Consider the following 26918-nt stretch of genomic DNA (forward strand, 5'->3'; position numbering starts at 1 on the left):
AGTATGCCAAGGAGTGCTGCCGCAGGTCCAGTGCCTCTGGCGGAGATGTCCTCTCCAGAGAATAGGTATAGAGGAGAAGAAAGGTACTGCTTTGGCGCACAATCCTTGTCACTCAGTGATGAAATATAACAATCTATGCTATAAAGAATCTTAAGTGCAGTAGGACTTTCCATCTTTTATTTCTGAGCATTGCTATTTTCCCGAACCATTATCCTTGTCGTTGCAGGTATGTGAACAGAGTGTTGGTACATGACGTAGAAATGGACCAGAGGTGGTACTTTCTCTGTAGCTCCTGGCTTTCCATTGAGGTTGGAGATTGTGTGCTGGATAAGGAGTTCAATGTGGCCACAGAAGAAGATATGAAGCAGTTTAGGTAACACCAGACAATAGACACTAAACATTTAAAAGAACCGATGCTTTCTGTTTCCTGATGTGATCTAGAAAAACTATCTATTATTTCTCGATATAATTGACGACAGATTATCAGATGATACACGCAGTTTACTAGAAATTCTCCGCTTTTTGCTTTCAGCAATCTATTCTTCATGAAGACATCCAAAGGATTCAGAGACGGACACATCTGGTACTCTGTATTTAGTCGCTCTCCCAGAAGCCCATTTACTCGGGTTCAGAGAGTATCCTGCTGCTTTTCCCTGCTGCTCTGCACCATGCTGACCAGTATTATGTTTTGGGGGGTGCCCACAGACCCTGCTGAACAGAAGATGGACTTAGGTAATGACTAGATGTAATCTGTGACTACAGAACACATATTTTAAACACTAAGGGGGTCATTTATTATACTGAAATACATCTAAATCATGTGCAGGTGAGGTGCTCTGCTGTCTGCAACTTCGCCCTGCTCATGTCAGGTCTAAACTCGTGGGCAGGACGGGCCGGCCGGCCCGTCTCATTCATCATTTTCTACGCCTGTTTTAGGAGAAGAAAATGGTCTAAATGTAAGACAGCAAGGAAGCTGTCTTACATTTAGACTTGGCACCGGATGAGCCGAAGTTATCGAGAGGCCTGCGCCTCTTCATAACTTCGGCAGATCCTCCACCAGTTATGGGCCCGTACTAAGACCGGTGTCTAAAACGCGGTCTTAATAAATGTGCCCCTAATTCTGTTTTTATTTTATTGTATTTTTTGGGAGATATGCTTTCTACTTGAGCCCTATTTTGAACCCACCCATTTATTATACCTTTGGTATGGTTGCTATTGGCATAGGTAAATTGGTCTTTGTACCAGATGGGGGAATATATCATTCCCTGTGCACTAGAAAACGGTTGACTAATTTTGGCAGATGCCATTTCTGCATAAAATATTTGCAACTTTTTGCGATTTAACACCACACTCACCACTTTTGAAAAGAGAGTGGGGGTGGTTAGCTGGGCCAGATTTATGATATGTGACTTAGGGTATGAGCACACAGCACCGTCATGAGCAATTCGGGGCATAGTCGGTAGGGTTAAACTAATGGAATTATCCGAAGTGGACTTCAACCTAAATTTCAGGAAAAACTAAATTTGCCGCGAAGCCGAATTTCCTTGATTTTTCCCTGAAATGGCGTTAAAAAAACTCATCCATTTGAGCATGAAGAGGCTGCCAAAGCCATCTTGATGGAGGATCCCAAGCGAAATTTCGTGTGCGGTAACGTATGACGTCACCATGCCGGCCAGCTTGATGACGTGATCACCAGACTTTGCACAGTGTCTTTAATCAAGATGACCGCGGCAGCCTCTTCCCGCTCAAATGGATAAGGTGAGTATTATTTATTTATTTATTTTACCGGATAAACCCCTGAAAGCCCTCACTTTTATTCTCAGATTCGGCAATCAGTGATGAACGTGGCATCTGAGGTGTTGAGTGACAGGGGGCGACATAAACGCTGTTCCCCGTCATTGCACCTGCTGCTTACAAAGAAATGCGCTTTGTGACAAAGTAATTAATCATGAAGCAAATTTCTTTGTGAAATTCGGCAAAGCAGCTGCATAGAATTTTTCTGAACTTTGCGGCTGGCTGCAGTTGTGAACCACGCAGCCAAATAGGCCGCAGCTGCTTAACGAAGACCATACTGTATAGCTGGTCATCATTGTTAATGGCTGAGCAGTATTGATGGTGCCACGCGGCTGTTAACCATGAAGACCAGCTATACAATGAGGTCTTTATTAGTTAAATAAGAGGGAGCTGCAGCCTGATTGGCCACGCGGTTCTCGACCGCAGCCGGCCACGGCCCGAATGGCTCACGATTGCGACGTACCCTTAGGAAAAGGTCACAAAAAATGTTGCAAGCTCACTCCAGTAGGTGGTAGCGTAAAAACTGGAGTAACATCTCTAGGCAAAAGTGTTTTTTTTTTTTAATTAAGATGGGCCAAATTTACAAACAAAGTGCCTTATTTGATAACTTTGGCTTAAATTAAGGCAAAGCAGACTCAAGCAAAACTGACCTCAAAACTTCCCCTCATGATAAATTCCCCCACTGGACATGTTGTGATAAGAGGAATCACAGGCAGAATTTATGAAGCCATTAATTGTGACAAGACAAAAAGAAAATACAGCGCTGCGCACTACATAGCATAGTACTATCAAGAAGCAATGCTAAATATGTGCACACGACTTCTTTGGTAATGCTCTCACCTTGTTTGGTTGTGATCAGCCCCAGCCACTATTAAAGCATAGACACAAGTTGAATAATCCAGGTAATGGTCAACAGCAGGTGTCCAGGTGACCTACAGGAGTAGAACCAGATGTGAAGAAGGGATCTACAATGAACTCTGAGGAACCCATCCGAAGAAGGGGCTGCATCCCTGAAATGCGTTATGGTTATACTATCAACAGAGCTTGGATTTTCTTCAATCGGTTGAGCGCTGGAGTCTTTATATGCCAGTCTTGGTCTAGGTTGCACTGGCAGGAGAGGCACCAAGTGTATTAACAGACACATCTTAATAATTTTGGCGCATGTAAGGAAGTCCAAGCGCAAGAAAATGAAATTATAATTTCAGGTGTTATTTACACCAGTTTTCTGCCATAAGTAATGTTAAGTCTCTTTATTAGATTTTGTGTAAAAACAAGAAGGGTAAGCGCCCCACCTAACCCACCCTCCTGGTCTTCAAATAATTCCAAGAACCATATGACAAAGTACATACAATGACATACTACAGATGGAATTACAGAAAAATCATGGCTAATACAAAAGCAGAACCAATGTGTAGCAGAACCATGGTATTACCTCTAATGCCAAGCTGCACCTGTACTTGCAACTTGAAACCATGGCAGGTCCAACCCGAAAATTGGTGGTAATCTACAGGCGGTTACTGCAGCTCAGCCGCAACCAGTGCCAGCACTGTTAGAGCCCGTTTGTTGCTTCAATTATGAGGAACAAGGATTCAGCCCATGTATGGCCCATGTACATGTGCCACCAATGACAACTTTCATACATCATCATAAATCCTTGTCTGTTGGCAGCACATTTCTTTGTGTAACCAGAGGTGTGCAGTTGGCAAACGATGACAACTCTATGGGGATGAACTATTGTATTAACGCTCAATCATCTCCATATAGCAAGGCTCATGGCTGCATGTAAATGGTTCCTGCCCACATAAAAAGGCCTTCAGAATGCTATCACATGGAACTGCACCGGGTGCCACCCTGAAATTAGTGGTAACTGTGGTGTCGTATCCTAGGCTAAAGCCACATGTGTAAAAGCACCTTAAGTCCAGGTTTACGCAATTTTGAAAGTTAGACTTCACTTCAGCTTTACCCTCAAAATTGTGCGGGCCACCACGGGGGGACAGGGTTTTGACTGCATGCCGCAGCCGCCTCATGTAAGATGTATAGTATTTTGTCACTAACCACTTCAATTTTTCATGTGCTGACATCCAATTTTTATCGGCAATCTCAGGTAAGATTGAATTCACCTGGCAGGAGGTGATGATTGGAATCGAGAGCTCCTTATTGATGTTTCCCATCAACCTCCTGATAGTTCAGATCTTCAGAAATGTCCGACCTAAACCAACAAAAGAGTCTTCACAAATGGCAGGAAAAGACTGTACATCTCATACCGAAAAGAAATGTTCTTCACCAGTTGTTTCCAGCTCGGCTCTTACCCCAGATTCAGTGTTGAAGGTACAGTCATTCCTATAATGGCAGTTGTCTCCAATGGTCTCCAGGTCCACGGTCTATGAGACACAGAACAAAGTAGTGCATGTCCTGAGTTTCGAAAAACGAACGTGTGAATTGTACCATTAACTTCTGTCTTTGTGATTCAGACCTTAGTGCCATGCAATATTGAGCTGTTTGGTTCAAATCTGCCCAATGATAGCATCTGCATGAAGTTTGCATGTTCTTGGTTGTTTCCTCCCTCACCCTAAAAACATAATGATATTTGGCCTTCCATAAAATTGTGCAGTGAACCGGTATAGAGGATGGGAGTGGTATTGGGTGTTGTGTCACTGTGTACTACCTCAGGCCGTTGCTCTCTGGGGATCGGTGCAGTGGGTATGTAGTACTAAAGAAGGAGGCATAAGTAAACGAAAGTAAACAAAGTATTTTTACTAAGTGCAACGTAGAACTTCAAATACATTCAGTAGCAGTAGTTTAAGTGCAATCTCCTCTCTGGCACCAATAGGGATATGGAGGCAGGTTGGATGGCTGCAGTTTAGCACTTAGGTTATCCTGGCCTAATAGTAGTTTGGTGATGAGTGTCTTCACTGTAATCCCTCACCTTATGGCAGTGTCTTCAGTGCTGGATGTAGCGGTTCACTCTGCTGTCTAGCATCTCAAGACTTTACTTGAGAAAAGTTTGAGTAGTTCTCTCTGGAGAATCTGTAACAGGAACATGAGCTTTGCAATGAGCTTCCCTTCCCCTCTATCTCTGGACAGAAACTCCCCATCCTGGAAGGAAGCAGAACCAGCCCACTCCAACCAAGAGGTGGGGAACAGGGTGGTTAGCCTTCTTCCTGGTTAACCTTTGCATCCATTTCCTTAGCTGGAAGATATGGCCAAATACATAAAATGAAATACATGACATTAAATTAATATACCTATGCAATTGTAGTACTCCCAGGTCTGGGGTACTACACACCCCCTTGGTGAAAGCCAGGCCATCCTCGTGTGACTTGGATAAGGAAAAATTAGACTGCGCACTCTATTGGGGGTGGGAATTGTCGGTCTCTGTACATTCCTGTGGAATATTTTGCTTCTATACAATAATGTTTATATATACTAGTGATAAACACCAATAAACTTACATGAATCTCTCTGCCTTATAGGACATCAGAAGAATTGCCAACTCCCTGTTTAAGGCCCAGAAGTCTCCATTACCCAGTATAGATGCCGGGAAATCAGCAGATATCAATAAACTTTTATCACTTGTAGAAGACATCATCCTGAGGCAGAACAGAATTGGTCAAGAGTTTTATGATGATAGTAAAAAGGAGGAGAGGTCAATGACCCTCAGCTTGGGCTCTGTAGACCTACATGGTAAGTTGTCACCATAGCAGAGCTGTCCAAATGACCAGTTATATATAAAAAAAAAATAAAAGTTGTCCAAGTATCTGACACTACTGTATGGTTCCACCAATGTGCAGAATATAACATTACTATCCATTCCTTATTTTCAAGTACAAAAAGTGATGATGCTGTTTTTGAATGGCTTAGTTCAATTAATTGTCAAAACGGTGGTGGGCAGTTCCTTCCTTTTATATGAGACCCTTTAATTCCTAATAGCGCCCCTGTGCTTGATGCAGACTTGGTATATAAAATCTACTATCGCACTCATGCATTTTTTCCAGATGAAATGAGGAGCCCCACCCCAGAAAAAGGACTTGAAGAGAGACATCCTAGAGGAGATCACAACCGATACCTTTACCGGCAGTTGCAGCACATAGAGAGGAAGCTAGAGCTTCTTGGACCTCTTCAGTTTCAGAATCCTCAGTGTTACATCCAGGCTGTTTTACAAGTCCAGCATATGAAGGAAGTCCTGGAAAACCAACTCTGTGCTTCTAGATCAGCAAGTGAAATGTGAGATCACGTTTGCTTTAGATTTTACTTAAAGGGCGTCTGTCAGCAGGATCAGCCCCATTAAAACCAGCCATAATGCCTAATAGCAGTGGTGCCCAAACATTTTTTTTTCCTGAGGGCCGCACTAGACATGGTATAAATTTTGCGGACCAGAACCAGGTGAGGGGGCACGTGTGAGCATTACTACTGTGAAGGGGCAAATATCTGGGCATTTTTTCTGTGAAAGGGCACATCTGGGCATTTTTACTGTAAAGGGGGCGCATCTGGGAATTTTTACTATGAAGGGGACACGTGTGAGATTATTAGATGCAATTAAAGTCCCAGATGGCACAACCCCTTTGAACTTCCTTACCACATCTATCTCTAGAAAGCGGCCCTCAAAGTTAACAAGGGCGCACAGCGCAATCGCTGCCACCCTCTATTCACTTCTATGGATGAGTACCGGCTCAGCTATTTCCGGGGCTCCCATAGAGTTAAAGGCATCCGTGTTTGTGAAGTGCTCTCTCCATTCACTTCTGTGGGAGTTCTGGAAATAGCTGAGCTTCACTTGCTCAATTCTTTTTGCAACTCGCATAGAAATGGATGAAGAGCATGCCATGCATCTGCGGTGCACTCCCCTTCACTTTGGGGACCCTGTCCTGGAAGTAGGTATGGGTCCCAGAGGTGACTCTGACCATATAGTGATCTTGGAAGGATTCTGCAATATAGAGTATCTAAATCAAGATGCATATCTTCTAGATCTGGAATAGAGTATATAATGATCATGCATCATCTGGTGTATACATAGTTGACCAGCCTTATCTCCTTCTGTCTTAATGTTCTGTAGATATTCCTCCGCTATGAATCTCTCAGAGGACAAGAAGAAAAACATCTCCAAGGGTTTGCCGTGGTGGTTTGTCTTCATTGGGTGGTTCCTCGTCCTGGCTACTAGTGGTGTATCTGGATTCTTTACTATGTTGTATGGCTTGCATTATGGCAAGGATAGTTCTATCAAGTGGCTTATTTCAATGGCCATCTCATTTTTCGAGAGTCTTTTCATCACTCAACCTTTAAAGGTGTGGTAGGAAGCTCCTGCATAACTTAAGAGAATGAGATCGAAGTACATACTTTGCTTATATTATTTCTTCCTAAATTGTTACAGGTACTTGGTTTTGCAGCCTTTTTTGCTCTAGTTTTAAAGAAAGTGGAACCAGAAGAAGAGGAAGAAACCACCATCAATGGAGAACTTTCAGCACCAGGTACCATGAATTCCCCAGAGTATTTTCCTATTCAATTAAAGGGGTGCCATAAACGTAATATGATTATTGGCTATTATGAGCACAACGGAGAAAGAAGTCATGAGTTTAAGATGCCGAGTGATATTCCTTGCATATCTCATAAACTGATGTAGGATAAACAGATAAGTGGGAGGGATCGGCCAACTAGATATTGGATTTAGTAGTGTGCCCTACTAAATATTAACATTGGTATTATAGATAAGTGGAATGTAGAATTGGGTTCAGCTCTCACAGATTCAGAGTGGAACGAAGTTTTTACCTCTGTCTCTAAACTCTCCAAATGCTCTGATCACTTAGAAGGAGCAAGAAAATTATTATACAGATGGTATAGAACCCCTGTTTATATAAACAGAATCTTTCCTGAGGTCTCCCCAGCTTGCTGGAGATGTGGCCATGATTCTGGAACATATCTTCACATGTGGTGGGAGTGCCGTACAGTAAAAAGTCTGTGGATCTCAATTTTTGAGTTCTTATCTTCTCTAGCAGGTTATCCTATTGACCCCTCTCCTAAGATGGCTTTACTTTCTGTAGGCCTTATAGACCTGCCATACCACTTTAGAGTAATTGCCAGTCACTTAATATTTGTTACACGTCTGAAAGTTGCTGCCTGCTGGAAAGCTGGTGCACTCCCTAATATCAAGAGAATTTTTAGAACGCTTGACAACAACTGCCTTTTTGAGGGTCTTTGGGCATTAGCTAGGAACTCAAAGTCTGTCTTCCTAAAGAATTGGGAAGTGTGGCTAAGTGATAAGAAATGCAACATTCCTCCTAATGCAGCTATTAGATTATGATCTTTTAGCTCTACTCTATTACTTGAATATTAGTATGCATCCCAGTATTTATGTACCTTAGTGACCTTTTCTGTTAATGGTACCAGTTTATCTGTCGTGTGCAATGTAACTACCTTCCCCTATTAGAAGATGTCACAAGTGCCTTATTATCTGCTGTGATACAATCTTGTACATGTGAATGTTTACATTTAAATGTAACCTATGTTTATGAAAATCTTAATAAAAAATTATTGTTCAAAAAAAAAATTAACATTGGTGTCACGATGGTGTCAAGAGCCACGTCTGACTCCGTTATACCCGGGGTCAGGAAGTCGCATCGGGTGGCTGCGCGCTATATGTCTAAAGACAGTACTGTTTCTTAATGGTAGCTTTCTGGGTTTGCCTTGCAATCCTTTTTGGCTCACTCAGGGATCCGTAGCTTCTCCTCCTCAGCTGTTTCTTGTCCAGCAATCCCAACCTCCTTATATTCCCCTCTCTCACTTCTCTGGTTGCCAGATATAGAGCTTCCTGCCTGGACTTCTATACTGACCCACTGGAGCTGTGTAGCTGTGTTCCCTGGTTGTTGTTCCAGAACGTTACCCTCCGGATCCCTGTTGGGCCTTTGTGGTCTGCTGTTGTCGCCCACCTGGGAATATATGTTTGTCTGTATTGTCTGTCCTTCCCTTGGTGTTTTCCTTTAGTGTTAGTGGTGCGGACTAGTGCGCCCGTTCACTACATAGGGCTCATCTTAGGGAAAGCCAGGGTTTAGGCACGTGATCGGCGTACGGGTGAGGAACCCGTCTAGGGACGTCAGGGCAGTCAGGTGCCAGCCTCAAGGTGAGTCAGGGGTCACCACCTTTCCCTCTCCCTTGGACAGGACCTTCCCATTTCCCTCCCTTTGCGTGACGCCGGTCATTACAATTGGCCATGATATCATGCACCATCCTGCTCAGATCCTCACTTCTGTATGTTCTAATGCCTCCACAGCTATCTATAGTTCTCTCTCTGCACCAGCTCATTCATGAAGGTCCCAAAAGAGAGACAACCCTTGCTAAATCAGAGGGCACATTTAGGCTGTGGCTACACAGAGACTTGAGTGCATAACATTAAGGTGGCTGTATGACAATTGATGGCTTATCCTCAGGATAGGTCATTAGTATCTGATCAGTGGGGGTCAGACTCGTGGGACCCCTGCCGATCAGCTGTTTGAAGAGAACACAACACTGGTGACTCTGGTAAGCGCTGCAACCCCCTCACAGTGCCGTACATTTGATAGTAACTGTGCTTGGTATTACACCTCAGGTCCAATGAATGTGACTGGCCTAGGAAGAGGCTGCAGCGCTCACCGGCCTCTTCAAACAGCTGATCAGCATGGGTACCAGGAGTCGGACCCCCGCCTATCAGACATTGATGACCCATCCAACAATATCGAAATATCGGACAACCCCTTTTACATTACAAATGCTGTGTTCCCAGTCGCAAGTAATTAGATCTGGATGCCCAGGCCATATACATAGTCGTGCCATCACTGGCCTGAGGGAAACTGCGAGAAGGCCGCGGCATTACTGCGAGCGCTATTGCCTTCTCAAACAGCTGATCGGCGGAGGTCCCGGTTGTTGGACCCTCACCGATCAGATACTGATGACCTAATCAAATGATAGATCATCAGTAATAAAAAAAAAAAGGTGCAATTTTTTAGCTTTTTTTTTTTTTAATACATTTTTTTTAAATTAAATAATTGGCGACCATGCATTGCTAATATGTCATAATTCATCCCCTGAAAAGTGACTTGGGGATAGCAAGAAACTGTAGTGCCTGTTCCATGTGGCAAGGTCATATATGTACGGTATACGATATACTACACATGCCAACACTAATATAAAACGTATTTCCATACATGTGTATAGCTTGTTAATGGATTGTCAGGGTCAAGGTTTACAGTACATACACAATCCTCTGGTTAATTTTCCCCTAGAGATGGACCCAGTCCAGTGAGAAGTAACTATAAACTCTCTCTCCCGCTAATGGTTGTGTTAAACATTTACTAGTTTTTAGTCTATATTGGAAATTATTATGTGTCCCTTAGTCATGTCACACTAAACGACATTACTGAATGCCCTGGAACCTGCATGGACAATATGTAGCTCTAAAATACATGAAAATATGCAGTTTATCAAATGACTGTGATCAATAGTTTTTTTTTCATGGTGACGATGCTACTGGGGGCACCACCTGCAAAACTTTTAACAGTAATATTTTTTGTGCAATGTCTAATAAGAGTAAAATTACAACCTACAAGGTGTGGGACGTGCAGAGTACTAAGTATGGCTCTGGACGTGACTGGAGTATAAGAACTGATATAACAGTAGAAGAAGGAAAAAAAAAGGAACACAAAACTTTTAGTCTAGACCAGGGGTGCACAACCTTTTCTGGTTGGGGGCCACATTATTAGACTGAAAGAATCCCAAGGGCCGAAAATAAAAGCTAAAGGGGTATTACCAACTGATGTACTGTATTTATTGCATATTATACATACAGTATACACCATAAATGTCTGGTTACACTTCCAGGACTCCCATCTAATGGGAGAATACATGAAAAATGCATGTGAGCAGCCACAAGACATAGACATACATGTCTGTCACCAGATGGTTGAGGTTCCACACAGAATAATATTGAGGGACGCATGTGGCCCCTGGGCCGCAGGTTGTGCACCCCTGGTCTAGACAATCCTCTGCGAGCTAAGTACATCAACGGCACAAATCTGTCTTCTGAGAAGGGGAACATTGGAGAAAAGTAGCATTCTGCAGTCCAGGCTGTTTAGCCTATAGCAGATTTCCTAGGCTGGATATCATATAGCAAACCCCCAGTTGTGAGAAGTGTTGTCCATGCACGATCCAGTCCATGAAGGGTACCTGAGTTTTTAAAAAATGTTTGCATAGTGTCTGTGCTTCTTTGTACAATCATAACTGTGAAGGAATAGTTCTTTTCTGGGCTTCCCTAATGTCAATTTCAGCCATATTATTCCCTGTTTCAGTTGCACAGCTAGATGCCTTTCTCTCACAAGCATGAGGTGTATCCCTTTTGTGGAATCTGCTAGCACTGTACTGCTGTGACATACTTTCCCTTACTTCCCACTATTTTAGTTTTTAACTCAGGAGCTCACAGAACCGATTAGGAGGGGGGGGGGGGTCACACTTACAGAGAGGCAGGAAAAGCTGCTATAATCTTCAGAAGAAGTTTTTTTTATCAAGCTCAGGATCTCAGCTAGCTTTGACACGCCGCCACTTCCTCTCGTCTTCTGAGTCTCTGTTACCAGGCATGGATCTTGCCTGACAACAGGCACTGGATTGCAAATTAGGTGGAAGTGAGACCCCCTAGTGGCCATGCATGCCGAATTTTTTTAAATGAAGTTATTTAGAAATTTTAGAAATTACTGAAGTTATTTAGAAATGTACACCATTCTTTATTGAATGAAATGAAATTGTGTGAAGGTACCGTGACTCTTTAGGCAATACAAAATCTATAAATATGCAATATAAAACATAGGTTGTAAAAATGTAACCATTGTACTTTTTCCTTTGGCTACGGTGTCAATAATCAGAAAGGAGATGTAAATATAATTTACCGATAAGAATAATTTATGCGTCCACAGGAGATCCAAACCTTCTGCTAGACTCTCCCAGAGACAGTAAGATATACCAGCCGCCTCCTCCTACTGATGTCTCAAGAATGAGGAGCATCCATATAAAGGAGCAAAAGGTGTTTGCTTTATTACGGGAAATACTGGGTAAGATTTCATCATTGCCATCCAGAATACCTGGCGCTCCATGTGCGTACTCACTACAGACATCGGTGAATTATCACCAGGATATGATATGCTGCCACTGTCTGACCGTCTGTAGGAAAGCCCCATGCCTCTTCATCTCCTGTCGCCTTGTGCACTGGATTTTATTCTATAAAAGCCGCTCGTGTGGCCACCCAGAAAAAGCCAAACTAACATCGGCATATTGTCTCCCTTTTTTGCCCAATATATTATATTAGGGTAGGAGTTCTGGTATACAGCCCATGCCAAACCAGTATATGAAATATGGACGTCCCAACATAATCTACTGTGGTGTTTTTATTTGATTTCATCTACGTATTTCATGGTTTAAGAACCCAGCAGTTTTACAGTATGTCACTAAAATGCCCTTTTTTTTTTTCCTAATTACAGCGATATAATGTTTTTTTTCCCTGCACCCTGGGAAGATTATCGTCTCTATATGACACTGTGATCATCCCAAACTTCATCTGTGTATTTAAAGAGGACCCGTCCCCTCTCCTAACATGTCTGTCTTAGTAACGACTTGCATTCCCCGTGTAAGAACAATTCTGGGGAGTCTAGGTTGTGCTATTTATCTCTTATTCCTGCCAGAAGTTTATGGATAAAGGTACAGATGGGAGTTACCGGCTGACACTGGCAGCGCTGATAGTGTCAGACTGTGCAAAGACACTGGTAACACCCATCTGTACCTATATATCCATAAACTTCTAGCAAGAATAGTAGAAGAAGGCAAAACATTGAGTCATAAGAATAGATGCTCCAGAATTTTTATTACATGGGGAATGCAAGTAGTTACTAAGACATTCATGTCAGGGACGGTGACGGGTCCTCTTTTAAATCAAAATGTCAGGTCCTGGTCGTTCATTAAGAGTCTATGCCCCCTTAGAATAACATAAGTTAGCGGCTTCTCCTACAAGCTGCCAATGCTTTAGGCAGGGTGATGTTTAGGGGTGCTTGCCCCTCATCTGTATGGAGTAGGATTCTGGCTAGCTGAGCGCCACGCCTTGAAGGTGGTTTAGGCATGGTGCCGAATCTCCTTAAAGAGACCAGTCTTGTGTGTAGGCTTACTGTAAGTACTCCAGGGTATGGAGAATTATAGAGAGCCACTTCAAAGAGGTGGCGATAGCTAGATGGTTCTCTTCCTTGGGAGATACCTTTTTGCATGTAACTGCCAACTGTGAAATAGTCAATGTGACTGGTGCCATCACTGAATCTCCAGCCTTAGACTCGTTTAGTAGACGTGCCTATTACACTCAATTGATCCTAGCTGAAAACGAAACACTTGATTGAAATGTAACAAAAACCTGTATTTTACATTACTGTATGTATAGAATCATGATGCAGTCTCGTGACTTCTGTCTTGCAGCATACTTGGGATTTCTATGGATGCTTCTTCTAGTTGCGTATGGGCAGAGAGATCCAAACTCATACTACCTCAATAAACACATAGAAAATAGCTTCGCTGGTGGACTGGAAAAAGTTTGTAGCTACCAAAATTTCTTTACCTGGGCAAACACCACCTTGATCAGTAATTTATTTGGAACTTATCCAGGTTGGTACAATGCATGGTTGTTTGGTCATTTCATATACAGTATATCCCTGTATGCCTACAGCTTGTATTCATGACAATGCAGACAGTACATCTTATAACAAATGATCTCCTACAGTCCTCTGGTGCTGTAGAATAGATCAGGGGTGCCGAGCAGAAGACCAGATCGACAGTATTCATTAAACATGCCCTAAATTTTTTTAGAAAACAGCCATTTTGACCATGAAGCCATGATATCAGTTGTAGTCCTCATGACAGTAGTTGAAGAGCACCTGTCTGCATTAAATAAAAACTCAGACTTGGGGCTCGTTCACACGAACGTATTTTGCGTTCCCTATACGGGCCGTTTTCTGCGTTCCGCATACGGTCCGTATACGGAACCATTCATTTCAATGGGTCCGCAAAAGATGCGGACAGCACTCTGTGTGCTGTCCGCATCCGTTGCTCTGTTCCGTGGCCCTGCAAAAATTATGAGTCCTGTCCTATTCTTGTCCGTTTTGCGGACAAGAATAGGCATTTCTATAATGGGCCTTCTGTTCCATTCCTCAAATTGCGGAAGGCACACGGGCGGCATCCATTTTTTTGCGGATCTGCAATTTGCGGACCGCAAAAAACGGCAAAGTCGTGTGAACGTGCCCTTACCCTGTACATGTGCTAAAATAACAAAGAAGTGATACTTACCCCTTTTCTCTCTTGCGGCTTCCTGCACTGTGCTGCTTCCCCTCTCACTGCTGACATCATCCTGGCTGCAGCAGTGAAGTTCCAAGTTGTGATCTCAGCAGTACACATGGGACGTGGCCAGTGATTGGCTGCAGTGGTGACCTGTGTGCAGTGTCGGACCGATGTTACCTGGGTCTCAACCCCTGTATTATCAATAAAGTCTAATAGGTTTTGAATCAAAGAAACAGATCCGCATGGTAAGTGATCAGCTCCAAATGGTGCTTTTCTCCTAGACCTTTGGCTTGGCCCATGAACCTAGACCACTAAGGCTGTGCCCACGGAAGGGTCCTTTGCTGGGCCAGTCCAACCCTGCGTGGAAAATGCGAGGAAAATAACTAGCAGTGGGAGGTCAAAGTGCAGTGCTGGAAGTGGCAGAGAGAGGTAAGCATGGCTTCTTTTTTGTTATTTTAGCACGTGTACAGGGGACGTCTAAGTTTTCATAGCATCAGAGCTGGTGGCCTAGCATGCTCTCATGAGATATACCTAATGTCCCCTGAGGACAAGCTGATCACAGGGTGACCTGCTCCTAGGACCTCCATCTGTCATTTTAATCTGTTCGGGAAACTGTCAGCATGGTGCCAATTAAAGCAAGGCACCATATGTTTTTTGACACCCTGGTCTTCCAGAGCATGAGACCTACGTTTCTACTCGTCACTCTGGCCGATAGAGAGGGGAACTCTCGCCACTCATTAAAAATAACAATAATTGTAGTTGAAAATAAACCAGGCAACCAACTTTAATATCTGTGTGCTATGATACAGGCTTTGTAACAGATGGCAACTCAAAACTGGTTGGCAGTGCCAGAATCCGACAAGTTCGGGTCAACAAGGACTCTTGCCTTGTAGCTCGCGTCCTACAAACCACAATTGAAGACTGTCGAGCTCCTTATTCTCTGGACGCAGAAGATATGGAGCATTATGGCGAACAGTGGAATATCTCCGCTTTGAGCAATTCATCTGATGCAACCTCTGCATGGAGCTACAGGAGCCAGTCTAAGCTTAGAAGCCACCCAACTTGGGGTCGGCTGACCACATACCGTGGAGGGGGCTACATGGTGGATCTAGGTGGTGATCGAACTACTGCCTCTAGGTAAGTTTAAGGACTCTATTGACATTCAGCACGCCAAATCTGTCATCTTCCTTTCAAGCAGATGTTGACTTGAAAGGAATCTACTCTGCTCTAAGGTACTACAACCACCACAGATTGTGCCACTGCCTGACATTAATATGTTAATGATCGTATCTTCTAGGATTCTGCAGTATCTCTTTAACAATGTCTGGCTGGACACTTACACCAGGGCAGTTTTTGTGGAGTTTACCATTTACAACGCCAACGTCAACCTCTTCTGCCTCGTCAGCCTGATGTTCGAGACGAATGCATTAGGTAGGACGATGATAACTTTATAAAATATTCATCAGCAACTACGGGAATGTTGGAACAAGAGAATATCAGCAGCATGTCATCTTCTGATCCTTGTCTTTAAGGCACTTTCCAGACTCACGCAGATCTGCAGAGCATCCGCTTGTATCCGTACACTGATGGCTTACATATCTTTGTTGTGGCAGCCGAAGTGATGTATTTTCTCTTTGTGATTTACTACATGGTGGTCCAGGTACGGCAGTTTGGTTACAGTCCCGGCTCAGATGTCTATATTATTCACATCATTCTCGAAAATGAATGTAATATTGATATCACATAGACGTTAGGCTAGCCTTCCCCACCCTGTAGACATGCTCCTCAGGAAAAGACTACACAGGGTTTATTTGTAGTCTGTTACCATGGAGACACACAGGTTTGCAGAAGAACTATACGAGCACAATATAAGGATAGTTTTAATGAAGATTATTTGTAATATTGCTTAATTTTTCTTTAAAATGAATTAAGCAATACAACTGAGCGTCCGTAGCCTTTCATCAGATTTAAAGAGGGCCTGTCACCACTCCTGACATGTCTGCTTTATGAAATATTTTATTCTCTGTGCTATAACAATTCTAGAACATATTTTCACATGGCTCTATGTTGTGCCATTCCTCAGTTATTCCTACTAGTTTATTAATAGGTGTCTCCAGTCGGGGGTTGACACAGTCCAGTCAGTCCTATGTCAGACCATGCAGTGACACCCCACCTGGTGACACCTATTAATAAATGTGTAGGAATAACTGAGGAATGGCATAACATGGAGTCTAGTATTAATAACTATTAAAAGATGCTCCGGAATCATTATTTGATGGGGAATCATTGGGCTCAGCCAACATGCTTCTAATGTGTATGGCCAGCATCATAGGAATCTGTCACCAGCTGTACGCTGCCCTATCTGACGGTGCCACAACTGGTGACAGAGACCCTCTTTCAAACGTAGGGTCAATTAAAGGGGTTGTCCCATCTTGGCCTTTTAAGGCTGGCGTTCTGCTGTTGCCTTAATTCCTATAGCAATGAATAGAAGCTGTGCAAATAGCACAGTGAGCTACCCTGTTTGCTTAACCCCTTTAAGTGACCCCATGTATGAATCAGGGTCTATGTCACCAGTCATGGCACTGCCGGATAGGGCAGCGTAAACCTGATGACAGATCCTAATTAGGCCGGCCTTGCAGATGCATGTTGGCCAAACCCAACAATTTCTGCTCAACCAGACAACCATCTAATTTGGGTGGAGATAAGGATCAGGCAGTTGGATTTCAACATTTCCAATCCTTTTGTTCTGTAATGGATAAGCCAGCAACAGAGGTGTCTGGCAGCAGCTTTCTCCCTATTCAGAATACAGGCACACTCAGCCAAGCGTGCATGTGTATGGGGGAGAGGTAGCTGGCAGCTGAGCAGGCATTTAGCTAAATGTCTGGAAGGAAAAACAATGTGAGAATGAGAAGATATTGAGTCCTACAAACATTCCCCAGTCCTAACTATCAAAGGAGTTTTCTGGGATTTTTGAACGGATCGGTGGAGGTCTGCCCACCGATCACCTGTGAGAAGGCACCGGTGCCCACAGTAGTGCCACAGCCTCCTCTCAGCTCACCAAGCACAGCGCCGTACATTGTATAGCGGCTGTCCTTGGTGTCGTGTTCTGCCCCATTCACATGACGTCACATGGCTTAAGGAAAGCTAGAGAAGGCTCCAGCGCTACCGCGAGCACCGAAACCGTCTCGGATATCGGACCCCCACCGATTAGATACTGATAACCTATGCAGAGGATAGGTTGTCAGTTCAAAAATCTCGGAAAAACCCTCTTTTAAATAACAACATTATCACGTGCCTACTTTACAGGGGAAGCTTATGAAAACGCTGAAATGGGGATATTTTCGGAGCAAGTGGAACCTGCTGGAGTTGGCGATTATTCTACTCAGCTGGAGCGCCCTATCTGTCTTTGTGAAAAGGACCATTCTTGGAAACAGAGATATCCACTACTACCAGGACCACAAGGACGAGTAAATTGGAGATGTCATGACCCATCTTCCATGGAATGCTTTGTAATGAAATGTGCCGTGTAGGCCTCGCAGAGTGCAGGGCAGATTAGTTTCCATAAAAGATTTGCTGGGATTAGTGTCCAGCGGTTCGGAGAATGGACTTTGAGCCAGCTCTGCAGCAAGTTGCTTAATCCACTTTTAACTAGCAAATGAGGCGATTACAGGACGGTGTATTAAATAGTAAAAAAAACGTTCTCAGCGCCTAGCTGCTGCAGCACAAGCAGTACATGATGCAGTGTAGGGTGCACCAGAGCGCACATCGTAGCTTCCCTCCCTGCAATAAAATGTGGGAGAAGATAACTTAAAGGGGCTATGCCACAAAAAATATTTTCATTATTCAAACCAGCACCTGGATCTGAATACTTTTGTTATTGCATGTAATAAAAAATTTAGTATAGCCACTGAGCTATTCATTAAACGTTATCTGTAGAGCTCCACCTGCTGTTTGTTCTTTAACTTATTTCTTGTCCACCTCACAGTGGTGGTCGCACGCACTCAGTTTACATCTTCACCCGTCACCACCTATAACTTCTGTTAGGAGCTGTGACAGTTACAGGGACAGAGCTGCAGCAGAAAGGACACGTCCCCTGAGCTGCAGCAGAAAGGACACGGACCCCTGAGCTTCCAGCCTGAAATAAATCTAGCAGAGCAATTAGGGCAATGAATGTGGAGATCTCTGGATCCTTGTGAGGTACAGGGCTGGTTCTAGCTTTGTTAGAAAGGTATTGCCATGCACTGTATGATGTCTGATTTTATTTTTTATTTTTTTACATCAATCATGGCATAACCCCTTTAATACGGCATACTCTGGCCCAGAGAATGCCACGGCGCAGTGCCTCTGCGCCAGCACATTCCTTGTGACGTCATTACAGGATTCCCAACCTGCGACTGATGAAAACCTCCTGTGAAATGGATGGGACTCTTGTTCCTTCTGTTGTCTCTAAGCCACAAGCAGGAGACCCTTGCCCAGCACTCGTCACTCATGCCTAAACCTCCCCGAGGCACGAGTGCCACACTACATGTACCGCCAAACAACAGCGCCAATTGGAAAATGTAAGGGTGCGTTTATAGTAGCGGCTGAAATCCAGCAGGCTTTTCCCGTAACCTGTCCCGACATAAATGGCAGCTGTTGGCTGGATAAAAAACACTGCATGCTGCAGATTTGTCCGGCCGAAACCCGGCATTTATGCCAGAATGCGGCCGGCTCACCGCCGGATGCCATAATAGCCATTGGCATCCTGCAGCAGAATCAATAGTAGAATCCGGAACAGCCTGCTGGATCTAGCAGCCGCAGTGGAGAACGTAGCCTAAGCAGCAACATACATGAAATAAGCTGAAAAGGCGGTATCCCCCTCGGGGCAGACTCTTATATAAGGACCGCTCAAAAATTGCAGAGCCACTGTTGTGAAATGACTTTAAAGGGGTTCTCCGGGATTAGAAAAAAATGGCTGCTCTATTCCAAAACCCCTTTAACTAAAAAAGTAGAAGAAAGTGCTGAAGTCACTGCGTTCACATCACTGTTTAGCTTTCCGTTTTTCTGATCCATCAGAAGAAGAGAGAGAAGAAAAAAAAGGATCCTGTTGCATCAGTTGTCATCCGTTTGAGCCATTTCCGTCTGAGATCCGTTTTTTTAGACGTAAAAAAAAGTCCTGCATAGAGTACTGTTTTCTGTTTTTTTCCTTTCTAAAACAACGAATCTCAGATGGAAATGGCTCAAACGGATGACAACTGATGCAACAGGATCCGTTTTTTACAGGATCCAGTTTTTTTTTCCTTCTGCTGTCTCTCTGACGGATCAGAAGAACGGAAAGCTAAGGCTACTTTCACATCTGCGCTTTCCCTTTCCGCTATTGAGATCCTTCATAGGGTCTCAATAGCGGGGGGGGGGGGGGGGGGAAGGACGCTTCCGTTTTGTCCCCATTCATTGTCAATGGGGACAAAACTGAACTGAATGAAAGGAGTGGACCAGAATGCATTCCATTCAGTTTGGTTGCGTTCCCATCGTGGACAGAACAACGCTGCTAGTAGCGTTTTTCTGCCCGCGTTGTGGTGCAGAGCAAGACGGATCCGTCATGACACACAATGTCTTGAACACAAAATAAAACGGATACGTCCCCCATTGACTTACAATGGTTCATAACGGATGCAGATGGTTGTATTATTATGACAGAAGCGTTTTTGCTGATCCATGACGGATCCCGCGAACACGCTGGTGTGAAAGTAGCCTAGAAGGTGATGTGAAGGCATCCTTTGTGGTGCAGACATTCGTGGAAATTACTGGTGGAATAACTGCCTGTAGGGTCCCTGCACCCATATTTATAGTGGACGAAGTGTAATGAAATAGTTTTCTCTTTTTATATTCTTATTTTATTTCTAGGTTTGTAACTTTTAATGAAACTGCAGCAGCGGACGCTGCCTTGGGCTACCTCATCGCCTTCCTAGTCCTTCTCTCCACCATTAAACTGTGGCATCTCATGAGGCTGAACCCAAAACTTAATATGATCACAGCAACATTACGCCGAGCCTGGGGAGACATCTCCGGATTCATTACTGTCATTCTTGTCATGTTTCTGGCCTATTCCATCGCTGTGAGTGCCTCCGTCCTCCATCACTGCCGTTGTCATGGTTTTAGTTAAAGGGGTCGGAATGAACAAAATGTATTATGATTCATGGAAAAGTCCTTAAAGGAGTTTTCCTACAATGCAACATATCCCCTATCCACTGGACAGGAGGGGACCCCCACGATCACCAGAAAGGGGGTCCCTGTATGCAGCGGATGGGACTGCAGGAGAAAGCCATTTCCAGCAGTCCTATAGAGGGTGAATGAAGCGGCAGCACACATGCACCGTCTATATCTGGAGACTGGACCCCCATTCTCATGATCGGTGGTGTCCCAGAGGTCCGACCCCTCGAATCAGATATTTACAGGGGTAGCTGTGGATTTCAGTCGTCATTTATCCCAGTATCTGGCGAAAATAATGATGAATCACTCCCTCGCTCCTCTCTCGTCAAACCCCCTTTCATAGACTTGGCGAGGGAAGCATAAAATGCAGATTGCAATTAGAAAAGTCGCAAATGCATTGAAAAGCAGGAAATCAGGTGCATTTGCGACCTTTCTACGCCAAAAAGAGGCGTAAGGGGAATTTATATTATACTCACTTATATAGCGCTGACATATTCCACGGCGCTTTGCAGACATTAGCATCCAACTGTCCCCAATGGGGCTCACAATCTAAGCTCCCTATCAGTATGTCTTTGGAGTGCGGGAGGAAACCGGAAAACCCGGAGGAAACTCGCACAAACACGCGGAGAACATACAAACTCCATGCAGATATTTCTCTTTTATGAAAACTCAGTGACCCTTTACTGTTCTGTATATGTAGAAAAATGCTAAGTAATCTTGTTTTAATATTGCCCTATTTCCGATGGTTGCAGTGTAATTTGATATTCGGGTGGAAGCTGAACTCTTACAAGACTGTGTTCGACTCTGCAAAGACTATGGTCAGCCTTCAGCTGGGAATCTTCAATTATGAGGAGGTATTGTCAGACATAGTTCACTGCTGCAGACAGACGTGAATGGAGCAAAGAGCAAGAGAGAATTTATTTTTTGATTTTTGTGACGCTCAGAAGTATGAAAAAGTGAAGTTATCTAGATTATATGCAAAACTCCGAATTGCACTGGCAACTGTAACACCTTTCAAAAGCACAGTTAAGTGGGAGCAAGAGCTGAATTGCCCCCCACTACAGTGATCTACCATTTATAGGAATGTGAGAAGGGCGTCAGTTTCCAGTGCGCACAGGTTAATCCAATTTAAGATCCTCCATAGACTTTACTATACGCCTAAAATACAAGGAAAATTTCCCCAAAATAAAGATCGGGATTGCTGCTGCTCCAAATGTGGATATATTAATGCGGACTATGTCCACTTGCTTTGGAGCTGCAGCAAAATAAGAAGTTATTGGGATGAGGTTTTTTCTACCCTACAAAGGGAGAGCTCAATGAATTATAACCCGGAGGTCTTGATAGTGCTTTTTGGAGAATGTGGGTCAGAAGTGGAAGTCCCGGCCCAGGTCAGACGGATTTGGATGCGGGGATTGATGGTCGCTAAAGCTATATTGATAAAGTATTGGGGCTCTGTCTCCCCGCCCTCAACAAGGGAGTGGGGTTCATATCTTCAAAAAATTAGAGTTTATGAGGACATTGAAAGGAAACGGAGAAGTGCACGCAGATCTACATAGCCATAATCAATATTATTTTACTCATTAATGAATGGAGTGGACGGCAGCCAATGAGGGGGGGGGGGGTGGATATAGTTATTATTATATATTGTCGTGAGGGTGTTCTTAGGATGTTGTATAGAATTTATCTTCTTGTAAGGATGTTTATGATTGCCATGCTAGGCATGCCGTTGTGATTATTACTGTTTTATGTACTAATATCATGATTTGGAAAATAAAAATATATATTTATAAAAAAAAAAAAAAGAGCAATAAAAAGAAGGCCGACTATCCAGGGTGATTCACATTGTGCAGAGCGGTAACTGCAGAGACCTGCCTTCCTGAACTGCTGATATGCAGAAGCTCCATAAAACCCTATAGTCATAGTTATAGCGACCACCCAAGAGGGAAAAGACCACTCTCATAGGGGTTACGTTTTCAGTATTACATGGAATTTTACCTTTGGAGCCCCAACCTTGAGACCTTATCACATGTAAATGAGCATTCAGAAGAACTCTCATTCCAAGTCATTGCTCAGTGAAAACCAGGATATTTTATGCAGACTTACAATTGCCTGCCTCCCCATTTAAACAGGGGATGTGCTGCTGATAATATAACAATAACTGGATGGGGACGAACAATCATACTGACGATCATTCATCCCTCTTTCAGTTTGCATCAGCCCATTTTAGGGTCCTTTTACACGGCCCAATGCGGGACCTTAACGAACTCTGATCAGCAGTGTAACAAGTCAATCTGCACTGGTTTAATGGACCTTAACTCTGGCCGATGAAAACTGCATTGGGGGAGCAAGCGATCATTAGTACGATTGTTCGTCCCCCATACAGTTTTTATATTGTCGATAGCAAATCCCATTTAAACCGGGAGATGTGATGCCAGCAAACGATTATGTTTGTGGCTACATAAAAGATCTCATCAGCCGACAAACAGATTTTGATCATCGTTTCAAGTAAAATGGCCTTAGAAGTCCCTTTAAATGACTGTCAATCATCATTATATCATCATTCTGGGGTGAGATCGGCCTGTCCAAATGGACCCTTAGCCAAGACCATGAGAGCAGGATTAGAAGACCTCAGCCACTTAGCAATTGTACTTTGTCCTGTTTGACTCATTGAGAGCTTGCATTCAGTGGAGTACTCCTTTAAATTTGGTAGTGGACCAGCATGGCACTGTTTTAAGGGTAACAACAGTTTTTTTTTTCAATTTTTGATATGTCATAGGCAGGAATCCAAACTCCGAGACCCCCACCAATCGCTAGAACGAGGGGTCAGAAGCGCTCAGCCGAGCGCAGCTTCTCCTTGCTGCTGAGTACAAGACTGTAGACGGTTTCAATAGAAAGGCTATGAGCTCGTACACAGTCTTGTGCTCAGCAGTGAGGGGGCAGCAGCGCTCGGATGAGCGAATCGACTTCGGATGCTTCATCCAAAGCCGATTCGCATAAAACTTTGTTTTAATACTGTACGGAGCGGGAGAATGTATTGGCTCCGATGAGCCGAAGTTATTACTTTGTGAAGTCTCGCGAGACTTTGTGTAATAACTTCGGGAATTAATTTTTACTGTAAAAAACCTTGATACAGAACTCGGGTTTGGTTTCAGAGCCAATGCGTTCTTTCTCCGTACAGTATTAAAGCAAAGTTTTATGGGAATCGACTTCAGATGAAGCATCTGAAGTCTATTCGCTCATCCCTACTTCTGACCCCTAGTTCTAGCGATTGGTGAGGGTCTCAGAGCTGGGACCCCCGCCGATCGATACTTCTGATATGTCCCTATGACATATCAAAAATGGAAAAAAAGCATAGTTACTCTTTAAAGGAAACCTGTCACCTGGATTTTGTGCATAGAGCTGAGGACATGGGCTGCTAGATCGCCGCTAGCACATCTGCAATACCCAGTCCCTATAGCTCTGTGTGCTTTTATTGTGTCAAAAAAAGATTTTATAGATATGTAAATGAACCTTAGATGAGTCCTGTCTCCTCCATGCTTCAGAGATGAGTCCAGCGTTCTCTGACTCTGAGCCCAGCACCGCCCCGCGTCTTCCGAATCTCCTCCTTGCTCCCCAACATCACAAAGCTAGAGCGCCATAATCTCGCGATGCGCGAGCTAGCGCATGCACAGTTCGTTCCCTGAGGCTGATGCCAGCACAGGGAAGGTACACTATGCCGGCACTGTGCATGCGCTAGCTCGCACATCGCAAGATTGCGGCGCTCTAGCTTTGTGACGTCGGGGAGCAAGGAGAAGATGTGGAGGATGCGGGGTGGTGCTGGGCTCCTTCACAGTGGGCTCCGGAAATGTTAGTAGCCTCATTTACATATATATATATATATATAAAAAATAGTTTTTTTGACAGAATAAAAGCACACAGAGCTATGGGGACTGGATATTGCGGATGTGCTAGCGGCCATCTAGCAACCCGTGTCCTCAGCTCTATACACAAAATCCCGGTGACAGGTTCCCTTTAATTAAAAAATTTTTTTAATTATGGAACAATGGAATAATGTATATTACTTGGGCATTTAGTGGTTTAGTTAATGATTTTATCCTAAATTTTCAGCAGCAGGGGTGAAGACCACAGTCCATGTGAGGGACTGGCTACTGCTGCTCACTATATATCAGTTTCATGATCACCCTATGTCTCTTCATTCACAGGTGTTGGATTATAATCCAGTTTTGGGCTCTTTCCTGGTTGGATCAAGTATTATTTTCATGACCTTTGTGGTACTGAATCTCTTTATTTCGGTTATCTTGGTGGCATTCAGCGAAGAACAAAAGGATCACCAGGTTAGTGATGATATAACAAAATTAAAGGGGTTTTCCGAGTTTTTAAGACTGATGACCTATCGTCAGGATAGGCCATCAACATCTGATCAGTAGGGGGTCCGACTGCCAGCACTCCCGCCAATCAGCTGTTTGAAGAGACAGCAGCACTCCAGTGAGGGTCCTTGCAGCCACTGATCATTGGTCACATAACCTAGGCGCAACTCATTAGCATTCACGTGAATGGGCTGGGCTGCAATACCAAGTACGACCACTATACAATGTACGGCACTGTGCTTGGCGAGCTGCAACAAGGCAGCAGCGCTCACCGGTCTCTTTAAACAGCTGATCGGCGAGGGAGTCTGGAGTCGGACCTCCGCCGATCTGATAGGCCATCAATCCTAAGTATAGGTCATCAATATCAAAAACTCGGACAAGCCCTTTAAAGTGAGGACTACATAGAATATTATATGGCACATATTCCATGGTCCTATGATTTTCTTCAGACAATATTTTTAAAACTACAATAACATGTTGTTGACGCTTTATACATTTGGGAACATGGAAGACCTGAGGAAAAGGAAAACTACAGCCAAAACTGGTGCAGGGGGGCGAAGCATGACACAGGACACCAAAGGCAGAAGCCAAGCTCCCCCCTCAGGCCCTGCACAATGCATAACACAGTATATGTCTGCCCAGTGTTCCTTTAACACGTGTGTGTATGTAAGAACCAGAGGTCTCTTCACATGTCAATGGTCTGACCATCTGAACCAGCATTTTATCTACACTGCATAAATATCTTAAGGTTTTAAATAGACATCCAAGGGCAGTGAGAGATAAGTCGTGGTCTCCAGTGTGCCTGCAGGTGTAACAGCCTCTTATGTCTATAGGTCGCCTGTATGCAACTCACTCAACACAGCAAGCGCATGTATTATACTTACATATTATTTCCATATGGATGTTCAATTCAAGGGATGTTCCTGCATGTCAGTGAGACACGTGATATGGTCACATTGGGAGCTCACGTGGACAAGCAGGTGGTGCTACTGGTTTTCACTGGAGACACAGTATAGCAACATTTTCTCCATTACCACCAGTGGAATCAAAAAAATCTAGTGCCTCCCAAGGGCGCACTGGGAACTTAAAGTGGCCCTGGAAAAAAACTAAAAAATATATGTAATACAGTTATATTATACCTTTATTACAGGAGTCATACAATTATATTATACCTTTATTACAAGGAGTGTTGATCGCGAATATTGGCACTTCGAGAATTCACGAATATCTAGAATATAGTGCTATATCTTCGTAATCGCGAATATCCTAGATTTGTTTTCATCAGTACCCATGATCCCTCACTGCTTCTTGTTTGTGGGCCAATGAGAAGGCTGCAATATCTTTGACTTTAGGAGTTGTGTTGATCGCGAATTTTCGTATCGTGAATTTTCGTATCGCAAATTTTTATCACGAATTTTCGAATTGCCGATTTTCACAATCAAGAAAATAATGACTGGAGATCACGAATTCTCGAATATATGACGAATATTCGCGAAATATCGCAAATTCGAATATTGCCCCTACCGCTCATCAATGATTACAAGTGTCATCCAATTCTAATATATTGTACCTTTATTACAGCCGTCAGAAGAGGAAGAAATTGTGGATCTCATGTTGATGAAAATATGCAGCTTTCTTGGACTACGGCATAAGAAGGGGGATGGGGGGCCAAATGCAAATTGTCAGAATACCTGAAGATTTTTATTCTATGTTATGTATGTGAATAATTGCTCGTGTCACTGTTACAGCACAGTGGCAGCAAAAATGTAATTGGCTTTTATTGTCGTCACCAGTTTCTGTTACTGTACACAAGGTTTATGGATGTCTCTATACTACTGTATATTAAACTGCATGTACTCATTTAAGAAGAATAGTATCTGGGGATTCTGTACCAGGGGTTGGACTGAACGCGGAACTCACTGAGCATAGCGCCACCCAAGTGCAACCAGCTCCCTCCACCACCTTGTCCTCCGGGCTAAAAGGCACAGGGAGCAAGTCAGAACTTCAGGATCAGGATGCCACCACTGGGACCCCTAACTATCAGACATTAAAGGGGTTTTCCAAGATTTTTTTTTAAAATTGCAAACCTGTACAGTATAAAATTCCAAAAGATAAAAAATGAAATATATCTCATCCATTAAATGTCCCACCACTCTGGTCCTGCAACAATGGAGTCACATTGATCATTCACTTGACCACTGCAGCCAATCACTGGCCTCAGCGGTAATGTGCCATTCATGCACACGTCAT

The 26918-nt window shown here is 43.7% G+C and overlaps 1 protein-coding gene across 1 annotated transcript in view; it reads left to right on the forward strand.

Annotated features, from left to right (window-relative positions):
• The window catches only part of PKD1L2 (polycystin 1 like 2), a 92703-nt gene extending 66000 nt beyond the window's left edge, over positions 1-26703 (forward strand). Inside the window, exons 30-46 of the mRNA XM_040408946.1 lie at positions 227-373; positions 533-732; positions 3899-4122; positions 5268-5478; positions 5790-6018; positions 6845-7073; positions 7160-7256; positions 11721-11855; positions 13258-13443; positions 14922-15249; positions 15410-15543; positions 15645-15772; positions 17419-17579; positions 19996-20206; positions 21054-21155; positions 24504-24635; positions 26250-26703. Of these exons, the coding sequence (XP_040264880.1) occupies positions 227-373; positions 533-732; positions 3899-4122; positions 5268-5478; positions 5790-6018; positions 6845-7073; positions 7160-7256; positions 11721-11855; positions 13258-13443; positions 14922-15249; positions 15410-15543; positions 15645-15772; positions 17419-17579; positions 19996-20206; positions 21054-21155; positions 24504-24635; positions 26250-26363 (2968 nt within the window). The 3' untranslated portion in view covers positions 26364-26703. The remainder of the gene's footprint in view (positions 1-226; positions 374-532; positions 733-3898; positions 4123-5267; positions 5479-5789; positions 6019-6844; positions 7074-7159; positions 7257-11720; positions 11856-13257; positions 13444-14921; positions 15250-15409; positions 15544-15644; positions 15773-17418; positions 17580-19995; positions 20207-21053; positions 21156-24503; positions 24636-26249) is intronic.
• Positions 26704-26918: the final 215 nt, after the last annotated feature.

Source organism: Bufo bufo, chromosome 10, assembly GCF_905171765.1.
Source record: "Bufo bufo chromosome 10, aBufBuf1.1, whole genome shotgun sequence".
Taxonomy (NCBI): Eukaryota; Metazoa; Chordata; class Amphibia; order Anura; family Bufonidae; genus Bufo; species Bufo bufo.